The sequence below is a fragment of the Ruditapes philippinarum genome, unplaced genomic scaffold (genome assembly GCF_026571515.1).
Source record: "Ruditapes philippinarum isolate M1 unplaced genomic scaffold, ASM2657151v2 ctg1656_1_1_1_1, whole genome shotgun sequence".
NCBI lineage: Eukaryota > Metazoa > Mollusca > Bivalvia > Venerida > Veneridae > Ruditapes > Ruditapes philippinarum.
In genome coordinates, this window is record NW_026863252.1 from 299,837 (window position 1) to 312,850 (window position 13,014).

General features: G+C 32.3%; 1 protein-coding gene and 1 long non-coding RNA gene across 3 annotated transcripts in view; both read left to right on the top strand.

Annotated features, from left to right (window-relative positions):
• The window catches only part of LOC132721606 (uncharacterized), a 30,985-nt gene extending 20,608 nt beyond the window's left edge, over positions 1-10,377 (top strand). For both annotated transcript variants that reach the window (XR_009624486.1, XR_009624485.1), the window contains exons 2-4: positions 8,456-8,625; positions 9,174-9,255; positions 9,894-10,377. This is a non-coding gene — a long non-coding RNA (uncharacterized LOC132721606). The remainder of the gene's footprint in view (positions 1-8,455; positions 8,626-9,173; positions 9,256-9,893) is intronic.
• A 130-nt stretch (positions 10,378-10,507) lies between these two features.
• LOC132721607 (plexin-B1-like) overlaps positions 10,508-13,014 on the top strand; it is a 74,605-nt gene continuing 72,098 nt past the window's right edge. Inside the window, exon 1 of the mRNA XM_060705927.1 lies at positions 10,508-10,928. Within this exon, the coding sequence (XP_060561910.1) occupies positions 10,599-10,928 (330 nt within the window). The 5' untranslated portion in view covers positions 10,508-10,598. The remainder of the gene's footprint in view (positions 10,929-13,014) is intronic.

Here is a 13,014-nt window from a genome sequence, read left to right on the forward strand (position 1 = left end):
ATCCTGGTAATAGTTTCCTTTATTTAACAAGTTTGTTAATATGCTACTCTGACATTGTGATAAGCAAATGAAGTGGGAGTGTCAGACCTATGGACACACCTAGTTTAAGGAGAGAATCATGATTCTGTTTGCCTGTTTTTTGCCAGCAATTGTAACTGTTATACAATCTTAATTTTATAAATCTCTTAAACAACGGACTCAGGTCTAAAGTCCCATTATGCAAATTTTTATAGGGGAAAAAAGTTACATTGTCAAGTGCAGCTCTTAAAATCTGTTATACATTATATCCTGGTTAAAATTTACCTCCTATCTCAGCTTACCTCAAAGTGAAGGGGAAAAAAACAAACATATACTTGAATGGTTTATTTTGATGCAAAATGATTTTGTATCTTAATTTGTTATCTAAAATCTGTGTAAATTAACACTTTTTATTATTCACAATTAAAGGTGTTTTCTTCCTGTTTTGGAAATAAGCTTAAGATTTCCAGGTAAATGTAAATTTTTGATCACGAACAATCTTAAGGAATTTACACTGTAGCCTCGATAACTCGCTCTTCACTATAACGCTAATCTCAGTAGAGCGCTCATAGACCTTGGCTCCCAAAAAAAAAAAAAAAAAAAAAAAAAAAAATCTTCAAAAAAAAAAATAATTTTTTTTTTAAGTAGACTTAGATTTATAGCGGCTATAACGCTTGCTCAATTTGACTTTCAAGTACAATAAACAATTGTTATTAGGACATTTATGAGCGCCAAAGGTGTGAAAAACATGCCTGTAAGGGTTTATTTGCTCTTTTGTTGTTTTACCTGTCTTCATATTGTTTCCAAAATCTCAAATTCATATCATAACTGTGACATTGGCAACCGGTGGTGAGTATAAATAAACTAAAATTCACACACATATCTTTGACATGTAAACCTCGCTGAATTAAATAACCCACAAGCCCAAAATCAATTTAAATCCTGCACTGTAAATAGAGCGGCCATGACAGGAAGTAATTGGCGTCGATTTACTAGGGGACACAACTAAAGCTGGACTGTAAATTACAGTGTTATTTACAGTCCAGCTTTAGTTGTGTCCCCTAGTTAATCACACGTCATTACAGTAATGGCTAACTGTTAGTGTTTACACTACATTCATGATTTATAATTTTCTTTCGAAAGTTTTTCATTTCTTTTAAATATAATTAGTATTATTGTGAATATAATACATGTTTACATCATTGAATGGCTTTAGAAAAAGATAATGTCGATATTCATTGAACAGTAAGTAAAAAAAATCAGCGTTATATATAATATGTGGTGGGTGGGGTAATGCGGTAATTTCGCAATGAGCGTTCTAATGAGAGCCTCGTTAGAACGCGTTGGTGAGACATTGGACCCCAACATGAGCGTTTTAATGAGGCTGAAGTGTATTTATGTTTTTAGTATTTTTTGTAATATTTAGACTATCTGATAATGTTTTCATCTGTTACTAAACAGGGTGTCTAAATATAGGTATTTGTACAAGTTGAATAAAGAATCTAATAATGTTAATGCAATGTTTTATATAGAACAAAAAAAAACACCCAAAAAACCCCAAAACACATTAAAAAAACCCATCATACTAAGGTTAAATTTTTTGTCTAAAAGGTGGCATCTCCAAAACTACTGAAGGGCATTAGTTGAAACTTCATACACTTATTTGAGAGAATAATAGAAGGCCACTATCCAAGGCTGATAACTCTGACTTGGATTTTAACATAATAATGGGCCTTTTTGAAGCTTCTACATACGTATCTAGGTTCTAAAACTGAGAATAGTTAAGCTGACAGCTTTTGTGTTTTTCCTCTCATCAGACTCAGAGATTAGTGTAATGCTATAAAATGAAAAGCATTCAAAGGTTACTTAGACATGCTTGCTAATTCAAAATTTAAAACAGTTTAGGTTTATGAACTTTTGTGTACCTTATATATATAATATATAATTATTACAATATTTTGACAGTAAATGCATGTCATTAATTTTGTTTTGTGAAGATAATGCAGTGGTAATGAAGTCCCAAAAAAAATAGGAATATTTTACTAATTAGTGACGTTGTCCCAAAAAATAGGGATATTTTACTGAGTGGTGACATTGTTAAAAAAAATAGGGATATTTTTATGCCCCCCCCCTCCCCCTCAGAGAAGCGGGGGTATATTGTTTTGCTAATGTGGGTCTGTTGGTCCGTCGGTCTGTCGGTCCGTAGGTAGACCACATGGTTTCTGTTGATTATCTTGAAAACTATTTATCACAAAGTCTTCATATTTCACATAGTGATTGGTCATAACTAGTAGATGAACGTATCGATTTTGAGGTCACTAGGTCAAAGGTCAAGGTCACAGAAGCCTTAAATGTCAGAATGGTTTCTGCTGATTATCTCAAAATATATTTATCACAGTCTTCATAAATCACATAGGGATTGGTCATTACTAGTAGATGACCCCAATTGATTTTGGGGTCACTAGGTCAAAGGTCAAGGTCACAGGGGCTTTATATATCAGAATGGTTTCCGCTGATTATCTTGAAAACTATGTATCACAAAGTCTTTATATTTAACCTAGTGATTGGTCATAACTAGTAGATGACCCCTAATGATTTTGGGGTCACCAGGTCAAAGGTCAAGGTCATAGGTGCCTTCAATGTCAGAATGGTTTGTGCTCATTATCTTGGTTACTATGCATCACAAAGTCTTCATATTTCACATATTGATTGGTAATAACTAGTAGATAACGATTTTGGGGTCACTAGGTCAAAGGTCACAAGGGCCTTGAATTTTAGTATGAATTCAACGTATAATCTTGATCACTATTCAAAAGTCTTCATATTTCACATATTGATTGGTCATAACGAATAGATGACCCGTATTGCTTTTTGGGTCACTAGTTAAAAGGTCAAGGTTACCGGGGCCATAAATTAGAGAATACTTTCCGCTCACTATCTTTGTTACTATTTATCACAAAGTCTCCAAATTTCACATATTGATTGGTCTTAAGTAGTAGAAAACCGCTATTGATTTTGTGTCACCAGGTCAAAGGTCAAGGTCACAGGGTCCTTGAATTGTAGTAGAATTTCAGCTCATTATCTTGAAAGCTTATTATCATAATTAAAGTCCTCATATTTGACATTGTGATTGGTCATTACTAGTAGATGACCCGAATTGCTTTTGGGGTCACTAGTTCAAAGGTCAAGGTCACAGGGGCCTTTAATGTCAGAATGGTTTCTTCTTATTATCTTGAAAGCTATTTATCACAAAGTCTTCATATTTCACATACTGATTGGTCATAACTAGTAAGTGATCCCTATTGATTTTGGGGTCACTAGGTCAAAGGTCAAGGTCACAGGGTCCTTGAATGTTAGTATGATTTTTGCTCATTTATAGCTTGAAAGCTATTTATCACAAAGTCTTCATTATTTTTCTTTTTTCCATAACTGAACACATCCATGTACCCATTTATGGCAAGTTTCTATAACAAAATAACCAATAATGTGAGTCAAGGGCTAGAAAGGGGGGCATATGTGTTGTTCAACATTTCTTGTACTGAGTGGTGACGTTGTCCCAAAAAATAGGGATGTTTTACTGAGTGGTGACGTTGTTCCAAAAAATCGGGAAATTTTACTGAGAAAGTGGAAATGGTAGGGGATATTTAATATTGCGTTACTACAAATGACTTGGTTTTTTTACTTTGTGTGCAATTTATTTGTATTAGCATGTTTTATTTATCTTTGTGACCAGATATATGTTGTTTAGAATCATCAAGATAAAATCAGTTTGTTCATGGAGATATGTGGTTACTTCCTTGTGTAGATAAAGCACGAAAGATACTGTAAAAAGTATGTCATGTATATACATGTGCTATAGATAATACGTGAGTTTGTCAAATTGCGTGTCTTGTTACTTTTAAATGGCAGACAAATGCGTAATTTTTATTAAAGCATAATTATACACATTTATTATATAAATTAAAAATAGCTGCAATCTCATTGGTCCAAACTGTAGTCAACAGAACTTTTTATAAAATCATATTCACTTGGTGTAGTATCATATTAACTGGCTGAATTGGATTTTCCAAGTCTAAAAATAGATTGAGACTCATATTCAATGACCATACACCGTAGACTGTTAATTACGTGTGTTAATTAAAAAATAATTGTTGCGTTTTGTTCTTTATGGCATATTTCTCGATTGAAATACCATTACTTTATTGATATACTTAAAGGCTAAACCGTATTGATGAGTATAAACTTGAATTACTTTTGTATGCGCAGCGTTCGCGTAGTCGTTGCACGCCTAACACGTGCGTATTTTTTCCCGCGCTTCAACGAGGCAAAATTTGTACATGTATATAAGGATGAACTTTTTCGTGATTTTTTTTTAATTCTTAGACTATTCATATAATAAAACAATTATTGACTAGTGAGCCATTGAATATGATGTGATATTCAATGGCTCACTAGTCAATAATTGTATAATAAGGCTCAAATTTTAAAATCAAATATCAAATAAAAATGCTTTCGCATAATTATGCATGTGACCTTTACTTTAAAGGTCACCAGAAAACTATATTATATTTTGATTAATTTTCTTATTTTATAGTGTCATAAATACACTCATTAAGGATAATAGACCCTAAATAGTATGTGTTTGGGTTTCCATATTCTTCTCAAATAACAACATCACAGTGGAAAACCCTGATTTGCAATTGCATTACAAAGAAAGTACTAAAAATAGTGTAATTGGAACTGTTGAAAGAAGGCAAGAGAGACTTTCTTTTTAGGATGGTCAAGATATGTGATGGATTCTTTAGCGTTGATAATTATGAAAAATGGCTATGGTCAGTTATGGCTGTAATTAACCTTAGGTTCCATGGTGATCTTTTGAAGAAAAAATACTAAGTGAAGCAAAAACAAAATACTAATTGGTTATCAATCATTCTAAATGCTTGTAGCCGCCATAACTGTCACAGTCATACTGATACACTGTTTATGAGTGTTCAGTCCATCCATTTTGTAGTGGTTCATGGTCCATAATTGAATACAAGTAGTTAATATTTATGATAGACAAGTTGACTCAGCCATAAACAAAGATGTGTCTACCACACAAACAATCACAAATGACTTAATAGTTAGTAATTCAGGGCTCACACTGGCTCAAATAAAATAATAGCCAATATTTTTTACTTAAAAAAATAATAGCCAAAAGTTCAGCGGACTATTCACGATTTAGAGATTAGCAACATAAGCAGTTGATAAAATAAACATTACATATAAAACATTTTCAGTTTTATAAAGATTCTCAAATAAACCGATACATTTGTGAATATTGATAACTACCTTTTTTTACATAGAACCACAACTTTAATTGTTATTATAGAACAAAATAAAAATGTTATATAGTATAATAACTGTATAAGAATAAAATTAAAGATTCATTATAACTTTACATAATGCTGTTATCAGACAATTTCTTTTGTTTGTTCTAATCAAATTTTGTCAGCTATAACCACTGTCAATTTCCACATTTCACACAGAACTGGAGTAGATCTAGGTCATATTAGCCTATAGAAATAACACTTGCAAACTCATTCACAGAATGCAGCCTTTTTTCTGAATAACTTACTGAAAAATGTCATCATCACCAATGTAATACAAATTTTCTGCCATAATAGTAAAGATTTTTAAACAGAACATAGCTTATTTTCACCTTTAAATAAATATCAAAATTATCGGTGTCGCGAAAATATGTGACAATCGGATTTTTTCTGTTTTCTGAAGAAATATTCACAATTTTGGTTATTGTGCAAATAGTTGGTTGGAAGTAAATACTTTTTAAATATTTTATCATTGTTTTCCACTGGCGATTTAGTCAAGCAGCTTAAAACAAAAAAAATCAAAATTTGCCATTACTGCAATTTACGGTAAATTTTGGGTTGGTCAATATCACGTTTATCAATTTTAAGAAGATTATTTTGTGGCTAATTGACGGATATTTGATGGCTATTATAATGCTGGACAATATCTTTAAAGTACTTAAACAATTTTACATCTCTCATGTATTTTTATCACCTGCATGTATTTTTATCACCTCGGGCAATAGTAAGCAACGCGTGACCGATAAAAAGTTGACACTCAATTAAATCTACCCCGCTGGTGTTAATTGGGTCTACTGCATTCATTATCGATTTTTACACCTTATGTAAACACTGTTGGAAGTAAAAAATAATCGCCAGATTTTGTAGCCAAAATGCAAAAATAATCGCCAATCTTATAAAATAATCGCAAATGGCGACTATGGCGACCGACAGCGTGAGCCCTGGTAATTACTTATGTAATGTAATGTAATAAGTGGAATGAACTTAAATGGAGTAAACTAAAGGACAATTACCTCTCCTTTGCACGAGTCTGTTCAATATTGCACGTGTACTGTATAGTTTAATATCTTTCTCTAGAAGACAAGTGGTAACTCATACCCTACTAGCAAAGACTGAATCCACCCAATGCAACCAGTACAAGTCAAGATCAGCCGTCATGTCTGTTTGCTATTCAGTCAATACATAGTTTTGTTCTGCAGAATGTAAAATTCAATATTTAGCTTGGCATTTAAAGGTCAAGGGGAGTATTTTCTCTATGCACCCTTTTAAACGATAACTTGTCACCTTAGTGCAGTAATCTGTTAACTGGTATTAAATTATATAAAGAGTTAACCTGTGAGTATATAAATATACTGTATAAGTGGATATTTATGCGTCACAAAAATTTTTAGAATGTCAAAAAGTGCACTTTTTGCGTGCGGAAATATTTGCGAAAATATGAGTTCTTGAATTTAATACTGTTTTGTGAAATTATTAATTTAGCATGTATATGTTAAGAATATGCCTTATTGTAATCGTTCTATTCAGTTGTTTAATACCTTTATTATTAATATAATTGTTTGTATTATACAGTGTTAGGTTTGTTAAAGGACCTGATCACACCTTGTCATATTTTAAAACATTCTTTTGTTACACAAATAACCTATAGTGTTATTAACACATATATAGTTTCATTAAAACATTGGTGATTTGCCTAAAAAGAAATAATTTCTGCGCGATCAAATATTTGCGAATAATTGCAATTAGTTTAAAATAGCAAATATTTCCACGTCGCAAAATTAACCACTAATACAGTTTATAATACTATATATATAATCAATTTTAGAGAGGATATTGTTTCATACCCTGTTCTTTGCTGAAGTAGTGTATATACTATAGGACTTATTTATAATAAATACTTAGCACTGAGCAGTATAGAATCTTAAAAGTCATGCTCTAAAGTGAATGTGCCTCCACTCAACCCCCCCCCCCCCCCCCACCCTACACACACACACACACACTCCTACCTCCTATGACAAAATAAGGATAAAGGATGTGACTTTATCAGGAAGAAAGTGATTTTTAAATGTATTGTCTCAAATAAAATTGACACACAATATTATCAGGAAGCAAGTGGTTTTTGAATGTATTGTCTCAAATAAAATTGACACACAATTGAACAGTGGATGTTTTTTACCGTACATCCGTTAATGTAGTTATAACTTCTACTAAAATACCTATTGACTGTTATGTACTTAACTTATGACCCTTAACAATGGAATGAGTAATAAATTCATAAGAATAAGTACAGTGAATATCCAAATAACGAAATGCCGCTTGTTTGTAAATTGGTTGCCCCTCGGACATAATGATATAAATTTGGTGGTCCCCTGAATATAAGTGTAGTTTACTCTTAAGTTTTTCTTGCTTATTTAATCAAAGTGCTGGTAGAAGTCCATTTTGTGTCCTGATTATTTATTAATAACACATATTAATACCTTTTAGTTCTCTTAGTCATTTTATGTCCTTGGGGTAAAAAACGGGTCCACTTGTAGTCTGAAAAGCAAAACTATGTCTATCCCACCCTTCACAATGAACAATTTTTCAAGCTACATAATTATATGTACCCCACAACTTATCAGACTTGTCAATGGATTTGTGGATGTTTTCAAGCTTAATGTAACATTTATAGAAGTATTTTTTATGAAAAGGCGAAAATAATGTTCAAATATTAATATTATATGAATGCCAGAGAAAAAAAGGTTTTTATAAAAAAAAGGATTACTTTGTTCTTATTTTCTGAATTAGTTATTACTTATATGTCACCAAACTGTGTTTGTTTTGCACCTGGGTTTTGATTGCTAAACAGGGGCACTGACATAAGAAAGCAATTCCCAGAAAGAAACTTAATATAAACTGTGTAGAAAATGGAGGTTATTATCATAAGGAAAAACCTTTCATAAATCTCTAATGTAATTTGATATCATGCAAATGATAAATCTCCTGTCACATATCCTAATCCTTTTCAGCTTATTTGGTTACTGATTTATTACTTTACTGTATCTTATATTTGTATATTTTTTCGACAGATATGTTAAAACAAGGAAGTTAATTACAGTCTGGGTGATCATGAACGCAGATTAGCATAATAGACAACGCCTGTTATTGAGATAAGTTGTGACCAGTTAAAGCGGATATAACCCACATAAGAAAGGAAGGGGAATCCCAGGAAATAGTCGGACTTAGAAATGCACTAAAAGTAAGCTGTAATTGTTAAAGATTTTTTTTTGTAATGGAAGGATAATTAAATAATTTGAAAAATTGTTACATACTTTATTTTAATGTTATTAAAGTACAGGTAAATATTGTTATTTTGAAATATTTGAATTATATTAAGACATTTTAAATGTGTATCAATACTGCTGGCATGAGTCTGACTACAGTTGGATTTTGAAATGTTGAGGAAAATTGGACATCTTTAGCATTAAAGCAGGGTATTTCAATTACTTAAATGATCAATACAGTCAGGTAAGAAATTAGGTTATTTTTCAAAATTTTAGGAAAATTCATAGATTCCATTTACCAAAAATGATAAACTATTTACAATGGGAGTAATATATATATATATATTCATATATATATAGTCTTGTTTCCCCAAAATGATATTCTTTTTTCAGTTGATTAATCACTGTACAATGCCATGAACATGCTATTAGCGTTTCATTTTTTTTTCATTTTTATTTTCATTAGAAAGGTCACTCTCATAAAGAATAGATTAATTAAAAAATTTCCTCTGTTTTTTTTCAGGCTATTAAGCAGCTAAAACTGGACAGAGAAAAGAAGTATTCCATATATCTTATAATATTTGTGTCTAAATATTTTATATAAGGTGTAAGTAGTATGTTTATTTTCTGATGTCTGTTGTAAGTTTGTTAAAAAGAGAACAATATGACTATTGACGAGATTAGTAAAGACTTTCTTCTCAAGAAAACAATACTGGTACCCTGTCCCCATGGTGAATTATGTTTATGTTTATATCATTGGGAAAGAAAATCTAAAATCTCCCCTGATATCTGGGAATTAAAAAAAAAAACATCAGAAATTTTTATGTTGTGTGACATCGTGAATTTCCCTTCTCTTAATAAATGCCATGTTATGACTTTTTTTGTTGTTTGAACATGTTCTTACCCTGTAAAACTTTTGATCAAATTTTCGATTTCTCAGATGAGAATATAAGCCAACTGGGATCTCTTGTATGTATGAGCTACTGTCATTTCTAACCAAAAGTGTAATATACCGTAAGCAGCAGCAAATGAGACTCAATATTTGGAAAGTGATATTGTTGTCAGGTTATAAATTGATTATTGTTGCTTGGTGCTAAATACATTGTGATATTTTCTTTATGGCATATCAGTAACACCTATTTTGCACCAAGTCCTTGTTATAGTCATTATACATCTAATCATTTTCAAAATATTTCTCTTAACCATCTAATGTTACAATTAAAAGTATTTATATTTTTTACAGAGTCACCGAGAAACAATGATCACAATGTTCCAGTCAGTTTTACTTTTACTTATTGTCCTCACTGTGATTGGTCCTGCATCTTCATTGAATGTTGATGTTGAAATTAACAACCTGAGTACACCGTTAACCAATCTCCAGTTTCATGACAACAAGTTCTATATTGGTGGTCAAGATAACATATATGTACTTGACAAGGATTTGAGGCTATATCAGAAGGCAGATACATGCAATAGTACAAAGAAAAGATGTAACAATGAGAATAGTCTTCTATTGGTCAGTGATAATAGTGCTGGAAAATATTTGATAACTTGTGGAACTGGATACTCTGGTATTTGTGAAACTAGAAATTTAACTGAGATTCAAACTGTTATTATAAATAAAACTCACATGGTTTCATCAGATATTGATAGGCCAGTACAAGGAATAGTTTCTGATACAGATGGAAAAGTGATGCTGGCAGTGACATTTGGTGATGTTATACCAACAACACGTGTAACCCTTCCAAAACTTTCTTATAACTCATATAGATATGCTATTAGTACAGTGCTTCTCGAAAAACTTTCTGTTGACACTTCCAATTTGGACTTTAAAGAATTTATCAATTTGAATATCAACAATAGTTTTGTTATCTATTATAAAAGTAGTTTTCAATTTGGTGACTACAGCTACTTTACTACAATTCAAAAGGAATCGTCAGGAAAAACTATGTACACTTCAAAACTTTTAAGACTCTGTCAAAATGACAAAAAGTTTATAAGTTTTGTAGACATACCAATTAACTGCATGTATAAAGGGAATACTTACAACATGCTTCAAACAGCAGTTCTTGCTGATAAAGAATCAGAAAAAGTTTTTGTTGGTGCTTTTACTCGTGGTAATAACCCAGAAATGCCAGAAGGTGAAAGTGTGATATGTGTAGTAAAACTAAGTGTTTTAGATGAAAAGCTGAGAGAATCTTATGAGAAATTTGCAATTCTTAATCGTACTAATGCAGACAATTTCACAAGATACTTACCAGACCGAAGAACAGGGCAAGTAAGTATACTTTTAAATGCTTTGTTTTCAATTCCTGTTTAGCATCAGTAAAAGGTATATATGCAAATTGCCATTGATATAGAATGATTAACAATATAAGTCCCATATTTAAAGGCAAAACTACTGTATTCCTAGAAACTTTCGCACGTTTGTCATAAGGATGGTGTTTTTGCGGAGACAAACTTTACTGCAAACATAGTGACCGCAAATTTCCCTAATATTAAGTCGCTAGGATGAAAGAGCATATGTATTACTAATATCATAATTCTTTTCTATCATAACACTTCCCATCTCAGATGAGATGTGCGCGACGATCAGCCGATAACCTCACAGTGCGTTTACAATTTTCAGAGTGAACGGACGCGGTTCGTTTTTACTCTACTAGCCGATATTTCCATGTGGGTGGATAATTTGTTGAAGTAGGTTCTTTTTATTTTATCGTTTCACTTTTTGTTACGATGAGAACCTTATTTTGCTAGTCTTTGTCTAGCTATTTGGTTTTCTTTACAGACTGAATATGATTGTGTATTGGACGTGGGCCAAATTTCATTAGCCCAACATGTGTTGGACAAATTTTGACTTATTTCTTTCGTCCTTTTACGGACTTAAATTTGTTTAGAATAAGTTATTTCATTTATTTTATTGTAAGGAATTTGTGCATTGTAGAAATTTTGTGCATTACACATGTTTTTCCCGGTTTGGAGACGTAGTATACATTTATTTTTATTTTTATACATAAACTGCCTACGTTCTACACGTTTTGTGGTGACATAGTATGCATTCAAAATGGCGGACGCCATGCTGGGAAAAAGCACTTCTGGGTCAAGTTCTTCACAGAAAACAATACAAAGTACGGAAAATCAGAAAGAAAACACAGATAAAGGAAAAAAGTTTGCTTTTACTAAAAAGACAACAGTGAAATTGTCTTCATCCACTGTAAGTAACGATAATTCTGGTTTCAATCGTGAAACCTTGATGATTTTACGTGACATGAACAATAACATAAACAAAACAAATGAGAAAGTTGAGTCTTTGACCAGTAGGGTTGACCACCTTAATGAATATTAGTCTGATGATTACAGCCATGGTTATTTTGATTATGATGGTTCAAATTATGATGATAATTAGGATAATGGAATAAATTCTTAAGGTTATTGGAAGAACAGCATGGTAGTAAGCGACCTTTGAGTGAGGTTGAGCAGGATGAAGATGATGATAACCATATTTGTGTCGCCTCTACGGAGTAGTGGCGACATATAGGGATCACTTCTCCGTCGTCTGTCTGTCCGTCTGTCCGTCCGTCCGTCACAAAACTTGTCCGGACTACTCCTCATAAACTACTGGTGCAATTTCATCCAAACTTTACAGGAATGATCAGTACCAAGTCTAGTTGTGCATATTGTCAGCATTTTCCGGTTCAATGATTTTTGTCAGAGTTATGGCCCTTTAATAATTTTTAATTTTAAAGTTTGTCCGGACTACTTCTCTTATACCACTAATGCAATTTCAATGAAACTTTACAGGATTGATCTGTAGCTCAAGTCCTTGCGCATATTGCACGGGTTTTTCGGTTGAATGATTTTTGGCCGAGTTATGGCTCTTTGATAAAAAGGTGTTTTTTTCTGTGTGTTGCCAGATACGCAAAAGCTTGTCCGGACTACTCCTCATAAACTACTGGTGCAATTTTATCCAAACTTTACAGGAATTATCAGTACCAAGTCTAGTTGTGCATTGTCCGTCTGTCTGTCCGTCTGTCACAAAATTTGTCCCAATATGAAATTGGCCATCATGAGGCGACACATGTGATCACTGATCGCTCTTGTAGTTCTTTTGTGAAAAGGTTCAAACGTATTGATACTGTTGACAATGAAGTAGATCAAAAGTTGGCAGATTTAATTAACACTACTTTTAGAGAAGGTATGCAAGAGGAGAATTTATCTGATATTTCCCAGTCTATTTTTATACCATCAAATTGTGAGGCGTTAAAAGAATAGCGTGTCAACCCTCGGGTATGGTCAGTGTTAAAACTGGTTACCCAAACTGAAGATTCTAAATTGAGAGGAATTAAAAATTTGGTAATTAAAGC